The sequence below is a fragment of the Heliangelus exortis genome, chromosome 6 (assembly GCF_036169615.1).
Source record: "Heliangelus exortis chromosome 6, bHelExo1.hap1, whole genome shotgun sequence".
Taxonomy (NCBI): Eukaryota; Metazoa; Chordata; class Aves; order Apodiformes; family Trochilidae; genus Heliangelus; species Heliangelus exortis.
In genome coordinates this window covers 37,012,361-37,028,990 of record NC_092427.1, presented here as the reverse complement: position 1 = coordinate 37,028,990, position 16,630 = coordinate 37,012,361, and the positions used below count along the sequence as shown (strand labels likewise).

General features: G+C 36.3%; 1 protein-coding gene across 10 annotated transcripts in view; it reads left to right on the top strand.

Moving 5' to 3' along the window:
• BOLL (boule homolog, RNA binding protein) overlaps positions 1 to 15,267 on the top strand; it is a 28,017-nt gene extending 12,750 nt beyond the window's left edge. For 9 of the 10 annotated variants that reach the window (XM_071747887.1, XM_071747886.1, XM_071747890.1 and 6 more), the window contains 10 exons: positions 1,328 to 1,419; positions 2,285 to 2,339; positions 3,736 to 3,811; positions 3,978 to 4,105; positions 5,880 to 5,951; positions 6,940 to 6,987; positions 7,755 to 7,883; positions 8,204 to 8,278; positions 11,031 to 11,093; positions 13,608 to 15,267. In XM_071747887.1, coding sequence (XP_071603988.1) covers positions 1,328 to 1,419; positions 2,285 to 2,339; positions 3,736 to 3,811; positions 3,978 to 4,105; positions 5,880 to 5,951; positions 6,940 to 6,987; positions 7,755 to 7,883; positions 8,204 to 8,278; positions 11,031 to 11,045 — 690 coding nt within the window. In that variant the 3' untranslated portion in view covers positions 11,046 to 11,093; positions 13,608 to 15,267. The remainder of the gene's footprint in view (positions 1 to 1,327; positions 1,420 to 2,284; positions 2,340 to 3,735; positions 3,812 to 3,977; positions 4,106 to 5,879; positions 5,952 to 6,939; positions 6,988 to 7,754; positions 7,884 to 8,203; positions 8,279 to 11,030; positions 11,094 to 13,607) is intronic. The other variant, XM_071747888.1, reaches the window with a different exon arrangement.
• Positions 15,268 to 16,630: the final 1,363 nt, after the last annotated feature.

Below are 16,630 nucleotides of genomic sequence, written 5' to 3'. Positions count from 1 at the left end.
AGGACACAGTTACTGAGCTTTAATAAGACACTACCGTGTTTAATGCCTGTTCAGTGTACTTGTATCTGTTAATCCTCACACTTTCAAAGCAACTGAGTATTTTCTGATGTTTTAATGCTTGGATTAGTGATGGAGATGAAGCAGTCATCTGTTTTGCTCCCTGCTGGACAAGGAGGTTGTAGGAAGCAAGCTGCATTATTCCTGCTTGTTATGTGTCTTGAGAGTAGAATTATTTAAAAAGGGTTTAACTTTATATTCTTTCTAGTAATGAAGGTTGATTACTTTTTGTTTCTTAGGTTCTTTTTTGCTTTTCACATTTAGATGAGCCAGATTAGCCTTTGATGTGCAGGAAAGGATTTGCTAAATTGTATGCATTTAAAACAAAAACTCATCACTTAGAGGTAGAACAGTAGTTCTGCTATACTTCCCTAAATAAATGAGAAGTATAGATGGATATAGAAATTTCTTGGAGCATGTAGGGATCCATGCATATAAGCCCACTTCTTCCAGCACTGTGTATAGTGCTAGTAGCTAAGGACCATGTAGAAATGTGGTGGCTGGTGCACATATTTGAGATACACACTTGCATTGGAGCAGAAAACTGATTCACAGAAAAGTTCACACAGCTTAGGTGTGTCTTTACATTAGAAACTTGTCTTCCTCCATGCTTACTCAGTAGGGAACAGTTTCTTCCCAATGGATTTAGACCATCCTCCTTTAGAAAATGTTTTCTTAATTTATAAAGAGGGGTTCCTGGGGTAAGCTTATGCATATCTGCAGAGTCTTGTATTAAATGTGCTTTACAAAGAGGAATTGTGGTGTATTAGGTGGATTTTGCCACTAATCCTCTGTGGTTTAGTGGGATTGTTTTTTTTTTTTTCATATTTGACCTTTGCAAATCCTTTATGGAAGCTGACAAGCTCTGCTGTTCTGAAGCTTGAAAATGTTGCACTGATGTTTTGTGTCCTGAACGATGCTCTAGCTTACAGAAACTAAAATTCAGACCTCTTAAATCTCCCTCAGTGGCCTTACCTGGAAAGGGGCAGTTGTTTTATAAATCCACCCAAAGAGGAATTTTAATGTTTTAGTGGCTTTTTAGCATTATTGCTGAATGTGAAAATGCAGCTGTGAAAAAGCAATGCTGCTCTCTTGCTCTGCATGGCTTCTACACGTTCATTCTTCCCTCTTCCTCTCCAGGGTTATAATTAGTTTGTAGCAAACTTTACCCAAAATATATCTATTAAAAGTCTTATGGTGAATATTCACTGAATCACTATGCAAACCAAGTGTTTTTTTTCTTCCTTCTCTCTTGATTTTCCTGTACCAGACAAATGAAAATGAACTGAGGAAGTTTTTTGCTCGGTTTGGCAGAGTGAAAGAAGCGAAGATAGTAAGTGACAGAGCTGGAGTATCAAAGAGGTTTGTATAGAGGAGCAAGCATGATGTGGGAATTGAAAATACAGCACCAAGTTGTCTGGCTATAGTAAAGTTGATTATGGCTTTTACAGCTTGAAATATTATTAATTTTGTCATTGAAGTTGCAAGGTAGTCCAGGTAAGCAGAAATCTGCTCTTGTACTTTCAGGTCTGCATAGAAGTGTGGGGCACTCCCAGCTATTGCTGAAGTAGGTGGGATCCCTGCTGTGAAGTATAGTATTGGGGAAAAAAACAAAACCAAACCAAACCAAAAAAAAAAAAAGAGAGAGAGAACAAAACAAAACAAAAAAAAACCCAAAAACAAACAGAAAAACAAAAAAGCAAAAACACAAAAAAAACAAACAACCAAAAAACCAAACCAAAACAACAAAAAACCAAAACAAACCAACCAAACAAAAAAAAAAACAAAACAAAAAACCCCCACAAAAACAAAAAAACCACCCCAGACAAAAACAAAGAAAAAAAAACCCACCAGAATAAAACCATCCCAACTGTCTCATCTTGAGTACCTGTAATGAGGGAGAGCTTCAGATCAAAATCTCTCTGTTCAATAAAATGGAAGGAACTCAAGATGTATTCTGAGGAGCAAAGACAATACAGAGACTGCTCTGTAGCTTTTTACATGGGCTGCTCAGTCACTGCATAGAAACAGTTAGGTGTCACCATATACAGAAATAAACTGGTAAGCAGAGTAGAAAAAGAATGTTGAATTAAGACTACAGTTGTTACTGCAGTCTTTGTAACTGAGATTGGTTATTTTTTCCCCCATTAGTTTAGCTTTTAATGTCAGCAGTGATGTGCAGTGTGTAAATACAAACTTCAGCTGTTCTACTGTAATTTTTGTTTAGGTATGGCTTCATTACTTTTGAAACAGTAGAAGATGCACAGAAGATTTTACGAGAGGTGAGTGATAGTCCCCATTCAGATGAAGTTAAATACTTAATCTTATATTAGGCACATAAGGACTCAGTAGCCACGGTTGTCTGGTCCTCTTCTGTTTGCCAGCTTGCATTTGTGAAGTTTGGGCTGCATGGTTAAGAAGATGGCTTAGAGAGATCTAAGACAAGGTTTATATTGAGATCTTCTCAGTGAGGAGTTGGGAGGGAGAACTGCTGTCTTTTGTTCTGACATGTTTGATTGTCAAAGCTGGCATAATCCTTTTCAGGAGTAATTTGATTTACTTGAAGTCTTGAAGAGTGAAGCTTGTTTTATGTCATCTAATTGTGGCTTCTCTTACCTGCATTGCTGTCTTGATGTTCTTGTAGAATTCCCTTGAGACACAGTTAGCTTTTCAGCTGTATGTTAGCTCTTCAGCTGGTTTTAGTATGTTGGCTTTTTGTTTTTGGGTATTTTTAATAAATGTGTGCTCCATATTCTGGTTGGATGTCTTAGGGACATCAGTCAGGATCTGTTCATACGTGTGAAGTTTTTTGAGTTCAAGGAAAAAAAAAAAAAAATCAAACCCAAAAAATAATATCCAAGGCTTGCAAATTGCCTTCTCCCAAGTATAAAGCTGGCTAAAACTCTGAAATACTGAATGTTTCTTGGAAAGTCCTGTATCAAAATTGAAAACAAGAGATGAGACATTTTCAAATAAAGCTTCAGCATGTTTTCATATGGCTGTGTGGAGCCAAAAGAGTATACAGACAGGAACTTCTTGAGCCAGCTACTTTTCTTCCTCTGTTTTTTACTTATATTGCAAAAATGTAGCTTTACTTTTCTGTACTTAGCAAAAAAAAAATTTCCTGCAAAAATTTAGCTTTCCTAGGGTATCTGGTTAATTTTTTATCTTTTATTAGCCTGGATATAAGGATGTTTTAAGGCACATTTGAGTGAATATGAAGATGTTTCACTTCCTCTTTTCACTTACAATTTGGCTTTTTTCATACACATACTTGTTCCTTTCATCTTTTGTAAAGAATTTTGCAAAGAAATTTAATCTTGGAAATTGTCAGTTGGTGTACAAATGTGCTTTTTAAAAGTAGTAAATACAAATAGAAAGGTAAAACCAAAATCAGCTGAAAATTACAGATACCAGTTGTTAGTCAAGAGGCTCCATGAGGAGTAAGTAATATTTGAAAATAAAAATTATTCAGTTTGTATGTGAAGTTTAAGGTTAGGGGTTAGAAAAAGAATTCAGTATAACTTCTGGGATTTTTTGAAATACACAGTAAATGAAAAGCAGGGGAAGGTGAAACCTACTAAGTGCCTTGTGCTTCTGATTTTTGTTTCTCAGGTCCCTAGATAGGTGTAGAAAACCCATATACTGAGTGGTTTTTTTTTCCTTCTTTAATTCTAGACTGGAAAACTTGATTATAAGGATAAGAAATTGAATATTGGCCCAGCAATAAGAAAACAACAAATACGGAGTCCTCGTATGTATTAACCCAGATGTGCCTGGTTGTGCTGGGCATTCATGCTGTGCACAGATAGAATATGCCCCCTGCCCTCTGCTCTGTCCTTTGAGTGCTTTCCCTCTCTGAAGATCAGAAGCAATAATTTCTTTTCTATGACTTAAACATCTAAAAATACTAATTCCAGGTTCTACTGTAATATCAGAAGCTGGTACAATGTACTTAACTACCTCGAGTGGATGTCCTTATATTTATCATAATGGAGTAGCTTATTTTCATATGCCTGAAGTTGCTTCTGTTCCCCAGCCATGGCCAGTAAGTAATTTAGTTTTGTATCTATGCTTTTCATGGGCCAGGATGAGTGCAATGTTTTTTAAATTCCTCCTGCTTTGCCTGTGCCTTGTGTTTGATGTTGAAGTGGCTTCCTTAGATTAGGCTGTTTATCTTGTGGGTTTTTTAGATATTACTTAAGTTTATTGTTCTTCTGCTGGGGACTTTTGCTTTGATGTGAGCCATTGGACAAGAGCAGGACAGAATCAGAGGGAACCTTACCCTAGGAGAAGTTTGGCTCCATTATTCCTTCAGGAGGGATGTGTTCCTTGTTGTGAATTACAATGCTGAGCCTGAAAAAGCAAAGTAGTAACAGATAAACAAATCAAAAGTGAAACTGGGTACTACTATAATCATTGACATCTTTTTATTCATGAGTACTTCTTGTTTTAGGAGGAAGCTAATAGAGTAATTGTTTGCCTTTAGTAGGCCTGGGGAAGTTGGACATAATTTCTTGGGAAGTACACAGAGGAGTTTATCAGTTGCTTCAGTTTCTTTACAAGAAGGAAGGAAGGATTTGCAAAAGGATTGCAAGGCTGGTGGGATGTCAGGACCCACCTAGAGGCTGCATCCTGAAGGATTTCTGTAAAAGTAGCATTCAGAGTGGCAGTACATACCAGGCCTATCAATGAGTGGAAAATTCCTTTACATACTGGGGGAAAAAACTCAGTAGAAGAATTGCTAATAAATAAAACAAACTTTCCCAAAACAAAGATGAGCAGCAATAGATCCTTTTATGTTGTTTATTTTGGCACCAGGGAATCTTTTTCTTGGTATTTAATCTCTGTTTTAATCAATTCTCATAACTTCCAAGACATTTGCTCTTCTAACAGAGGCATGGTACAGTGTCTGATAGTGCCCTCTCAACTTTAAAGGAGAAGCATAATGACCAGATCACATATTTTAGGAAGCTTTTTTGCCATTCTTGCCCTCCATTTCTAGAGAACTTGCTCAAGTTCTGCCTCTCAGAAAAACAAAACAAAACAAACAATACTTTTATGTTCTAGTTCTGAACTTTGGTTCTGGTGCCCTGGCTCAGATGCACTGTTTTGAACAAACAGCACTCCAGCTTTCCAGTTATAAATAGTGCTGCCTCTTTTGGTTTCAATTGTTTACACAGTCTTAATTTTGATTGTTAGGAAAGTATCTATAAAGAAATAAACCTGAAAAATTAATAATTTTTAAGATATTAATAGTTTTTGATGTGTCCTGTGTATGTATAACAGTGCAGATTGGCTATTTTTTGGGGGGGGTTTGGTTATTTGGTGTTTTTTTCTGTTTTGCATTCTGCATTTTCACTTAGTATGGGAAGAATTAGTTTTGGAGCTGTTCCTTCCTAAATGTTTGCAGGAATGAGGGGATTTAATGGCAGGGGAGTTGCACACAGTAGCTTTAACAACTGGAACTCATGGTTCACAGTGCTGCACTGCCCTCTGCTATGGCTGGTTATTTCTGTCCCACTTTTCTTTCACTGATGTTTCTCTGACCCTGAACTGGGCCCCCCAAAAAACCAGGCAGGATTCTAGCTGGTTTAGCTCCCTAAAGTGGCTCACTGCCAAATCAGATGAATGCTGGGCTGGTGTGAGGAAAGGAATAGAAAAAGGTTTTGAAGAATCTGAGTGTAAGTTAAAACTTGGTAATTTCATTTTCAAAAGGGAGGGCAGAGTGTTCAGCTTTGTAGCACTTCAGAGCTCTTCTTAATACAAATGACACTTTATGAAACTGCTGCATTAAGACTCAGAACTTTTTTCTTTTTAAGTTGTGCTCTGTTTCCAGTTCACCTGTGATGGTAGCTCAACCTGTTTATCAGTCTCCTACCTACCACTACCAGGTATGTGTTTGAAAACAGTTTATCTACTTCTGAAAATCACCATTCCTTCCAGCCATGCAGTTTTATTTGCAGCACTGTCTCAGGTCTGGTTATTCTAAAGAAATAAAAAGACTGTTCAAAGCAGCCATATAAAACAATTTTTAATTTAATTGAAGGCTTTCTTTTCATTAGAATACAATTTAATCTGCCTTTCTAACTACATGGAAACATAATAAATCCAAATTTTCTTTGTTGTTGCTATAAGACTGGCTCAGTACCATTCTTAACTTTTAGCATCTATGCCAAGCTCCTGCTCAAAGCAGGGCTGGTTAGATCAGGCTAGAAACCAATCCATTTGAGTTCTAAATATCTCCAGTAATGGAGATCCCACAGTATTTCTGGACAACCTCTTCCAATATTTGACCCTTCTCATGGTAAAAAATTTTTCCTTATTATAAATTAGAATTTTCAATGTTCCAACCTGTTTCCTTTGACTCCTGCACTCCAAACACCTCTGATGAGACTCTGGCTCAATCATATTTATGCTCCTACCCCTCCACGAGGTAGTTGCAACCATCAGTAATTATCCCCTCCCACCTTTATCCTTCTCAAGGCTTTTAACAAACACAATTCCCTCACCATCCTGTTATATCTGTTCTCTACTCCTTTAACCTCTTGGTGACCCACTACTGGATTTACACAGGATGTTCATATTTTTAACATGTATTGGAAAGTTAACTGCATTTTACAGCTCTTTTCCTAGTTTGACACACTTCTTAGATGATTCAGTATTTTATGAGGTGCCCAAGTCAGAGGTTGAGTGCAAACAGACAAAACTACATCCCTGAATTATTTGAGGGCTTAGGAAAATCACATTTTTTGTCCTGTTAAATTAATAATTTATTTATTAGAGATTTGAAATGGTTTTGATTGTAGTTTGTGGGGAATTCTAGCAGATGTATGCATATGTTCCTAATGACATCAGTAGTGTCTTTTTGTTTGAACTTAGGCACAGACACAGTGTCTTCCAAGTCAGTGGCAGTGGTCTGTTCCACAGGTAAATACAGTTGATAGTTGAAGCATTTTACCATCAGTTTACTTCTAGTTTTAAAGATATGGTGCACTTACCCAGCAGTGAATTTTCCCACTCATTTGCTGCACTGTTGAAATAAGTGTTAAGTGCTGTTATTTTAGCAATACATTTGCCACTCTTGCTGTTACAACAGAAGGCATAAAATAGCATTTATGGAAACATCAAATGGGAATCTGATGTAGAGAAAGCATCTTTCCTTCTGGCAAAAAGTTTGTATTAAATTTTTTAATAAAAGATGGTAAAAACTGCTATATTTTGCCAAATAGGAGGAATCAGTATTAATTAGCTCATTGCACAGCCTGCTCCAGATGTGGTTTGTTTCATTCTATTAGTGATGTCTTTGTAATCTGGGTGCTGAAATGCTGTGAAACAAAAGTTCTTTTTTTTTTTTAAAGTTTCTCATGTAAAAATGTACCATTAAACTGTATTATTTTTCTCTGACACTTTTCACCAAGTGTCAGTTTAATAAGTTTAGAATTTTTCTAACAGTGCTTTCAATTAAGCGTAAATAAAATCTGAAAAGTCTATAAAAAGTGATTAAAGGACATACTTGTTTTATCCTACTACCTGACCTTTCTACCCACTTCCCCCTCAGTTTCTTTAGGTCATCAAAGATGAATTTTATACTTGCTTTTAAAGCTTTATCTTTGTAGCAAAGAACATTGTAAAATAACCTCTGGTATTTATAGTGCATAAGTCATGTAATTTAGGAACATAATGTTTCCTTTCAGTCCCCTGCCTCCTCACCTGCATTTTTATATGTGCAACCATCTGAAGTCATTTATCAGCCAGTAGGGATTACCCAGGAAAGTGGATGTGTATCACCTTCTCCCCTGCTAGTGGAAGCTGCAGTTCCTGAGGTATTTCATAAAGCATTTTGCTTACAATCAAAGTGTTTATCTCCAATTGAAAACCATTTTTTTTTTTTAGTTTAAGCACAGGCACTTTGGAACGTTTGATCTAGGTAAAGTAAATTTACCAAACTTTGGTACAGTAGGGAAAACATTGATTTTAAATACTGATTTTTTTTTCAAAAGTCAGTACTTAAGATAAATATAGCACACAATTTAAAGTTCTAATGAATGTAACTTCACGTGAAGGGTTTGCAAAACCATAAAATTGTGAAACAAGCTTTTCTGCCTATTTTTTCTATCTTTATTTTTTTTTTTTTTAATACCAGTTTTATTCTGATCCTGGAGTCCAAGCACCACATCACCAGCCTTTTGCCCAGAGTGCCATAGTCATGCCTGCACCTGTGAGTATCAAAGACACTTCAAGTAAGAACCATGGTCTGACTGTCCTCATCCTTGAAGAGGGACAGGAAGAGAAAAGGGGCAGGGATGTTGCCCCAATTAGTAAGATTGATAAGATATGAAATAATATCTGAACTAGATTTGGCCTAGATTTGCCTGATAGCAAAAGACTAAAGGCTTCAGTCATTTTAGTTGATATTGCCCCACTTACTCTTCTGTGAAAAATGCTTACTCAGCTACAAAAGACAGACTAAATATGAGAGAATATTAATAGGCTTTTATAGCTATTTTATTCATTTAGTTTACATTTCTTTTAAGAGAAGAATCCTTTTTCCAGACTACTGTGTAACAGTGTCTACTAAATATTTCCAGTAGAGGGGGATGTAACATTAAGTGTTGTCTTGGAATAAAATGCAAGCACACCATTAAAAAAAATAGAAGCTGAATATGAATTTGAGAATATACTAATCCCAAGTGATTCTGATTTTTAAGAGATAGTTAGAAGGGAGTTGATATAACACCATGATCATAATATCCAGCTTATGTTCCATTTTGTAACAATATATGAAAACACTTCAAAAATGGCAATAGTAGTCTGAGAATCAAAAAGTGTCAAACAGAGAAACAAGCTTTTTCACCTTGAAGCTTGAATTTTATTATTTTTCCTGCAACCAAAGCTATATGAAAAAAATAGTAAGTAGTTAAAAAGTGAGTTTAGAGCCTTGATGGCTCAGCTCTTCTTTTACTTGAGTTACCACAGTACCATGCTTCACCTTATAGCAAAGGCAAAGTAGTTTACTTTGTAAAAAAAGTAGTTTACTTACTTATTTAAGTAATAACATGTGAATTTCTAATAGAATACATGGTAAAACCATCTTTGGTTGCTGTGGCATATAAAATGAGCTACAGCTTCAGAGTCTTTATAATCTGATGGAATATTTTCTATGTTTATTCATAGCTTTAGGAGGGATTTCACACCCAGCCAAAGCTGGCATAACCCAACAGTTCATTCCATTTCCCACACCACCCATTTCCTGTGCTGGTAGAGGTTTTTATGAGGCAATATGCTAAACCACATCAGGGAAATGGTGTAGCTAAGGATGGATCCTGACTCCCACCACCCAAAAACTGCAAACTTAAACTTGGATCAATTCCCCAGACCCCTTGTGAAGCAAGTGTTCAAAGTCTTGTACCTATACAAGGCTTTGGGGATAGGCCAGAGGAAGTAAGACTTGTGTTAGCAGTTCAGGTTTAAATTTGATGAAACTAACCATGAAATTGCTAATCCTTTCCATTCCTTCACTGTGTTTCTTACTCATTCCTACTCATTTTCTCACCACTTTTTATTACCCAGAACTGAAATTCTAATCCATTCAGGTCTCAATTAGATTCACAGATGCAGTTGAACCCTTGCAGAAACTTGATGGATTCTGGTAACTTTATTCATGGCAAGATAGTTTCTGGCATGGTTTAATTTTCATTTAGTTAGCTTCATCTATTAGTAATTAGTACTTCTAGATTATAATTCTTGCCACACTTCACCTTTTCACATACCCATTTAAAAATTTTGAATATATTCTTTGGGTCACGAACATGCTCATCTTGTGTCTGTTGCTGGGGCTGAGCACTCAACAATGGTTGGAAAAACCCCAAAATGGAGAGAATGTTGACAGCAGACTGCTATGTATTAAGCAAGTGGTTGTGTCATTACCACCTGCTCCACAGCTGCAGAGAAATACTTCCTGCTGGCTGTGGGCTTGTTAAAATATCCCAGCAAATGCATCTCTGCTGCTCAAAACTTGCCAAGTCCTGGGTGTGTCAGAGAGAGCAGTTGCTTAAAATAAGGATTTTGCCTTGAAGGTAACTTGCTGATTGCATCCCCTGCATTAGGAGTTGCATTCAGAATAAACATATGCTCTGTCCTGGGAGCTGCAGGTCAAACAGTGAGAGCAGGATGTATCCAGCCAATATCCATATATTTTTGGCAGCTGAAGGCTACCACCAAAGTGGAGCTCAAAGCAGAGCATGCACTGCAGGTTGTATCCTAATGAGGTCACAGTGGTTACCAAACAAACTGGTTGAAATCTTTATTGAGAGGCAAATCACAGATTTCAAAGCCAGTGTTTCCATTGCTGGTGTGGATGTTTAAAAAGAGAACTCAGCTCATTAATCATGTGAGCCACTTCAGTTCTGGCAGTTCTCTAATTTATTTTTCATTGTCTTCAATCCACCACTAAAATAACAGGTTTTTTGATTTAACTCTTAGTACAAAATTTGTGGTATTCTTAAAATGGAAATGAGAAGACCACATGCCCCATTTCCAACTCTGATTTTATTTTTAAGATCTATATTTGGTATTTCATAGAATCATATAATCATAGAACAGGATGGGTTGGAAGGGACCTCTGAGATAATCAAGTCCAACCCTTGGACTTGATTTAATTTAAGGTTTGAGTTTTAATTTAAATTAAATTGATTTTTAATTTAATTGGTTTTTAATTTAAGGTTAGGTTGGAATCAAAAACCACTCATCTACTCCTCTTGATTGTGTGTTTGCTAATAATCCTTTGTGTTTATTTGGAAGTCTTTTCTTTTGGGCTCCTAACATCTTTTGTTCATGAGTATGTGGGTGTGACTTAATTTTTACCTCTATACAAATTGTTATGGTTGACATTGACTCTCAGAGGCTGCTAGGTGACACTTTTTTAGGAAAAATGATTATTTTTTTTTCTGTTTCTGCTGTCTCTTGCACAGTGTTCTGGATATTAAGGTGTCCTCTGCTACAGAGATTCATGTTTGACTGCTGCTACAGGACAGGTACAAGTGCTTGGTAATAATATTTATATACTCTCCAGTAATAGCAGCAACTCTAAGGAAGATTGAAATCCCTGTTTTCTGGTTTCAGACCTGGGAGAAATACCTGTGAGTTAAAACTTTGGTCTTGCTGGATGGTATCTTGAGTTCTGAGGCACTGGCCTGGGAAATATTTGTTGGGTCTCATGTGTGTGAGAGAGCTGTGAGGCCTGGGGAGCTGAGCAGCACAGGTGCACTCTGCATACACTGAGAAAAGGTGTAAAAAGTTCTGGCACCTGGAGGTGGGTAGCTGGATGGGTTTTTTCCTGGTTTTGGTAGGTTTTTTAGTTATTTTGCCCAGCTGCAGTGTACCTCTCAGGGGTAGGCATGGCTCTAATATCATGGTTCTTGCTATTTCCATGATCTGCATCCAACAGGATGGTTTTGCTGCCAGGATAGGATTGCAGTGTCAATATAGCAGACTTTAGGTCCTTGGGAGTAGGTGGTCTCTTTTTATTTGGATATTTGGCTGTAGGGACAAAGGGTGAATCAGTCTTAAGTGACCTAAACTCTTCACTCCTCTCCCCACAACAGGCAAGTTTTAGCTGAGGAGTACTGACAGTCTTCCTTAGTCTAGTTCTTGGAACCTAAAAGTTCCATATGCTGCACAGAAGTGCAGAGCCACAGGACTTTTGTTCAGAAAGGTTCTGGAAAGGCACAGAAGAGTCCAAAAGTACTAAGGATTTTGTCAGGGTTAACTGAGTTCTCTAACAAGAAGAGAATAATAGAAATGTATTCTGGTTTTCAGATATGTTTGCATGCTAGGTTTTCCACTACCTTCTTCTCTGTTCCTCACAATCTTTTTTGAGAGCTTTAAAATTGTACTAGAAGAAAATATTTAGAATGTGTTCTATATTTACATGTGTTATGCACAGATGTGCTTATATATCCTTGTATATACACACATGCTTATGTTACAGATAAATTGTGGGTTTTATAAGGGGAGGTTTTGGTGTAATCATTTTGGGGAAAAATGTAGCAATTTTATGCTAGTGCAGTGTGCTATTGTATGACCTGGAACAAGAAACCCCAAATCATGTTTTCTGTACAGGTAAATATTTTTCATTTGTATATGCATGGAAGTTGAAGGAAGAGAATAATCCTTTTATTTAAAGTTACCTTAGAAATGTGAATCTAAACTCCTAGTTGTCATCATACATGATTACCAAGAGCCTTGTCACCTGCTGTAGCAAGGACCATTGCCTGTAAAAAGGGGTTTTTTTAACTCCACCAAAACCATTTTTGTTAATTTTATGTTAACACAGAAATGTGCAGGTGCAATGCTTTTTTCCACACAGTCTCCTGTTCCCTTTAAAACCTATTTTTCCATTCTAGTAGCTCTCATTCTCATGGTAAATAAGCAAGTTTATGGTGGAATTTAGCTCAGGTGGAATTTAGCACAGTCTGCAATATGACTTCCCTGTTTCCTGCATGCTTTTAAGATTTCCTAATCATCCTTTTAGATAAAACAAATTTGATAAAATCAATGTGATTCATTCATGGAGTAGTCACACATACAGTGATCCCATCCTGATTTTCTTTCTCATTCAGCTTCCCAAGTTCTGTGTGTGTTTGGATAATTTCTCTTCTGGGAGGGAAATTTTCAGCACTTTATATAATTTGTTTCAGAAATCATTTGAATTTCTTTCTTGACAAGTGAAATTTCTCCCCTTTTCTCCCTGTGTGATCTACAGGGGTTTGTGTTCATGGAGTTATTCTCTAGCAGGTGCTTAACCATGGTTTTTATTGTGGAAAAAGTGCTGCTTTTAGTTGCTTACACTTTTTTTAAAAAAAAAAAAAAAAAAAGATGTAGTATTTTAACAAAAGGAAGCTGGGGAACAAGACATGTTTTGCACATGTTAAAATCTGTGTCTGTTTCTTAATTTGATACCCTCTAAGCAACAGAGAAATTTTTAGCTGGCTCTTGGTGTTTGCTAAGGTGTGCTTGATCCCCAGATGTGGCTTTTAAAAAAAATACTGGAAGCTTGCCAGGGTGAAACTGAGCATAGCAATTTTAAGGCAGCAGAGAGGAGAAAATATGTTCTCAGGAGTCAAATCTAAAGAAAGAGCAAGAGAAATAGATAGGGATTGGAGTCCTGGTGTAATGAAAGCTGAAGTGGGAGGAGAGATTGGCACTTAGATGGTTGTGGAACCTAGAGATTTAGGCAAGCAGTGATGTGGAGCTAGGAAATGATGGAAAGAAAATGAAATTTTGAGATTAAAGAGCCAGAAGGGAGGGTAAAAAATGCAGCAGTATAAAAAAATAAGAAAAATTTGGGTGCTGGAAAGGTTAGAAGACAAAAGGCAGAGGTAGGAATGGGAAGAAAGGACTGGGGTTGGTTAAGGAAAGAGATGAGAATCCCACAGAATCTGGGATACAGAGCATCTTGGGTACCAGTGGAGGCTGTGAGCTAATGGAGTAAAATGGGATGCACTCTGAAACTGAGGAAACAACAGAGGATTTTTCCTTCTCTTCAGGTATCAAGGTTGCATTCTGTCTGAAACCACCAGTCTGAAGTCACCATTTTCATCCTGGAAAAGATTACAGAAAAGAAGATAAAATTGTTAAACCATCTTCTTCTGCTGGTTCTCTCAAACAGATTTTTAGCCATCTGCTTTGTTAACAAATACCTGTCACATGGAGGATACATTCTTCCTGACTTCCAGCTTTTGCTTGTAAAGAAATGAAATGAGATTCTGTAGTTTGGATAGGTAACAAAACCATATAAAACCATGATTTTGTCCTGAGTTTCCTTTCTTAATAAAAACACTGTGACAGGACAAAATGGTGATTTCTCATACACCTCCTACTGTGGATGCTTTGGTTACTAGCAGAGACTGAAAACCAGGATACTTTCACTAAAGGGAAAATTTAATATTTATTTTTTAGATTACATCAACCTAAAGGATCCATTAGTTACAAAGTAAAAGCCACTTTCCCACATACTGGGAACATTTTTATGCTCTCTGACTTAAAAAGCTGGTTATTTAAATCTATGTGCATTTTGCTTCTAGTAGTTTCTCAATTTTTTTTTTTTTTTTTTCCAATTGGTAGTCTCTACTTTTTATGAAGTGTTTTACTTACATGTTGTGTTAGTCCTTGGGAATAATAACTTTAAAAAATAATACTTGGACCACTAGTTTAATAATTATTTATCCTCGTATTAGGCTGATATTTTTCTTGCAAATGGTAAGCAATAAATCTGAGTTTATGGTATGTTTTTATCTATAGAAGAGGGCAAGAATTGACTTTTTACTGTTACAAGACCATTGACAACTTCTACTTGCAGCTTTGATTTTCTGTTGTCTGTGCAAAGCTCCTTGGCAGTATCACAGGCTCCTACTGAACTGCAGAAAGTTCTTTTTGGTTTTTTTTTTTTTTCCCCTCTTGCTTCTCCTCTTACCCCTTAGGATTCCTTCTGTGTTTTGTGTAAGTCCTCAAAGGTTAAAATACAGAGTGTTTCTAGCAACCATTGTATACTAAATTTTATATTATATTTATATGGCAAAATAATAATTTAATATGCTCTATTAGATAACTGGATAAAAACCTGTAGACAGGCAGAAAAGTTACCAAAGTTCTCTCTCTTCTGTATTCCTCTGTGTCTGATCAAAGACCATTTTCTTACATTAAGTACAATTCTCTAGTTCACAAAATATTTTTAGTTCTTACTACTTCTACTCTCAGTTCATCATCCCAGAAAAACTCTTTACAGCCTTCATATTAATGGTAATTTTTCATATTAATGGTAATTCTTCTTATACTGAAATTAATTTTTCAAAATAATAGTTAAGATTAAAGGCTATGAGTGAACTTACTCCAATAGTAGGGGAGCAAAAACCAGAAGAACACATGACTCTCCTGAAGTGCTTTTCTGTAAAATAGTTTTAAAATGTGACAAGTTGTATGGGTGTAAAAAGTTTTTTACAGTAAAAATGACAGTAAAATAGGTTTGTGGCTTTGTATTGTTGAAGTACTACAGTAGTTTCAATTCACCTGGTATAAAACTTTCTTACATTCCCTATTTAAGTAAAAAAAAAAAAATACATTATTTAAATCAGTATTTTAAGGATCCAAAATCAGTGTCTTGATACACATGTGCAAATCCTTAGAGCTGTTACTCAGAAAACCCAAATAGAAACATAGAAAGCTCTCATTTTAACACTTTAATAATGTAACAAGGATGTAATAGAAAAATGCAGGTCTTGGAAGGCCACTGCACACCTCTTGAGTCACAAATAATTTAAAGTAGTATTGAAAATGTGATTTTTGGGGGCCTCGTGTGGCTGTTTGTCACCTCTGTCAGTAGAGCTGCAGCCTGTGTGAGTGCATTAAATGTAACCAGAATACTGTTCATAATATTTCCAGCTGGTTTGGATCAGATGAACTGAGAACACCCAGTTTGATTCTAAAATGTGTTATTTTAGTTCCTCACATGGCTGTGGTCACTGATCCTGTATTGCAGAGAGAGATGAGCCAGTTACAGCAGCCCCTGGTAAGTGAGGTACTGTGGACATGCTCAGGCAAAAGCTTAGCAAATGTGTTGGTCTGATTTTAGAGAATGGTTAAAAATTTTTTAAAATTAAAAGCTCTTCCTGTTGAAACTACTTGTAGTACAGCAATAATAAACAAGCTGATATAGTTTGTAACTTCCAGAAAGTTCTGGGTTGGTGACTAGAAGTTGAATTCAGATTTGTCCTTCTCTACTGTTTGCATTGTAACTTTTGTTTTGTTTCATTGTAGCATCACTGAGTAGTTTAAATGTGCCTTCAGAAAAATATGAAAAATTGAGCTGATTAACTTTTGTCATTAAACTGTGTGTTTGCAGTCATTAAACTATGTTGTCATCTTTATTTTTAGAACATTGGGTTTCATATTATTGCAGAAAATGTCTTTTTTTTGCTCAAGCCAACATGTGCAACAAGGCTGTGTTCCTGTTAAAATCACAAAATTGTCCCTGTGAAGAAAAAGGAAACAAACAGTGGGATGAAGAAAAAAAATTGAGTTGTCAAAGCAAGGAGCCCTCAGAATGGAACACTGCTGCTTTAATATCTTTAGATAAAGACAGAGCAGTTTTAATCAAGTCATTCTACAGAAAAAAATCTATTGTTTTGTTTTAGTTAAATACTTCCTTGGGACAGGGATGTGAGAAATGCTGGACAATTGAATTTCACAGTTTTTCTGCTATAATTTTTTTTTTCTTTTTGTGTCATTATCCTATCCCAAGAAGCTCCTTTACATCTGCCTTGAGTTGTAAAACAAAGTAAGAAAGCCTAAAAAGAAATCTAGAGAGCAACCATGACAATTCATGCAGTTTGAGATTATTATTTAATTAGTTATTAACACATGGGTTTGGAGTCCTGTAGCTGTTCTGATAAGTCAGATTTCTCCAGAACCTGAAGCTGACTTAGCTTGTGTTTGTAACTTGCCCCATAAATCTTCCTAATGCACCTGTCCTGTTAAAAATGTTCTGTGTCAGTGATGACTGATCCATAGCAGA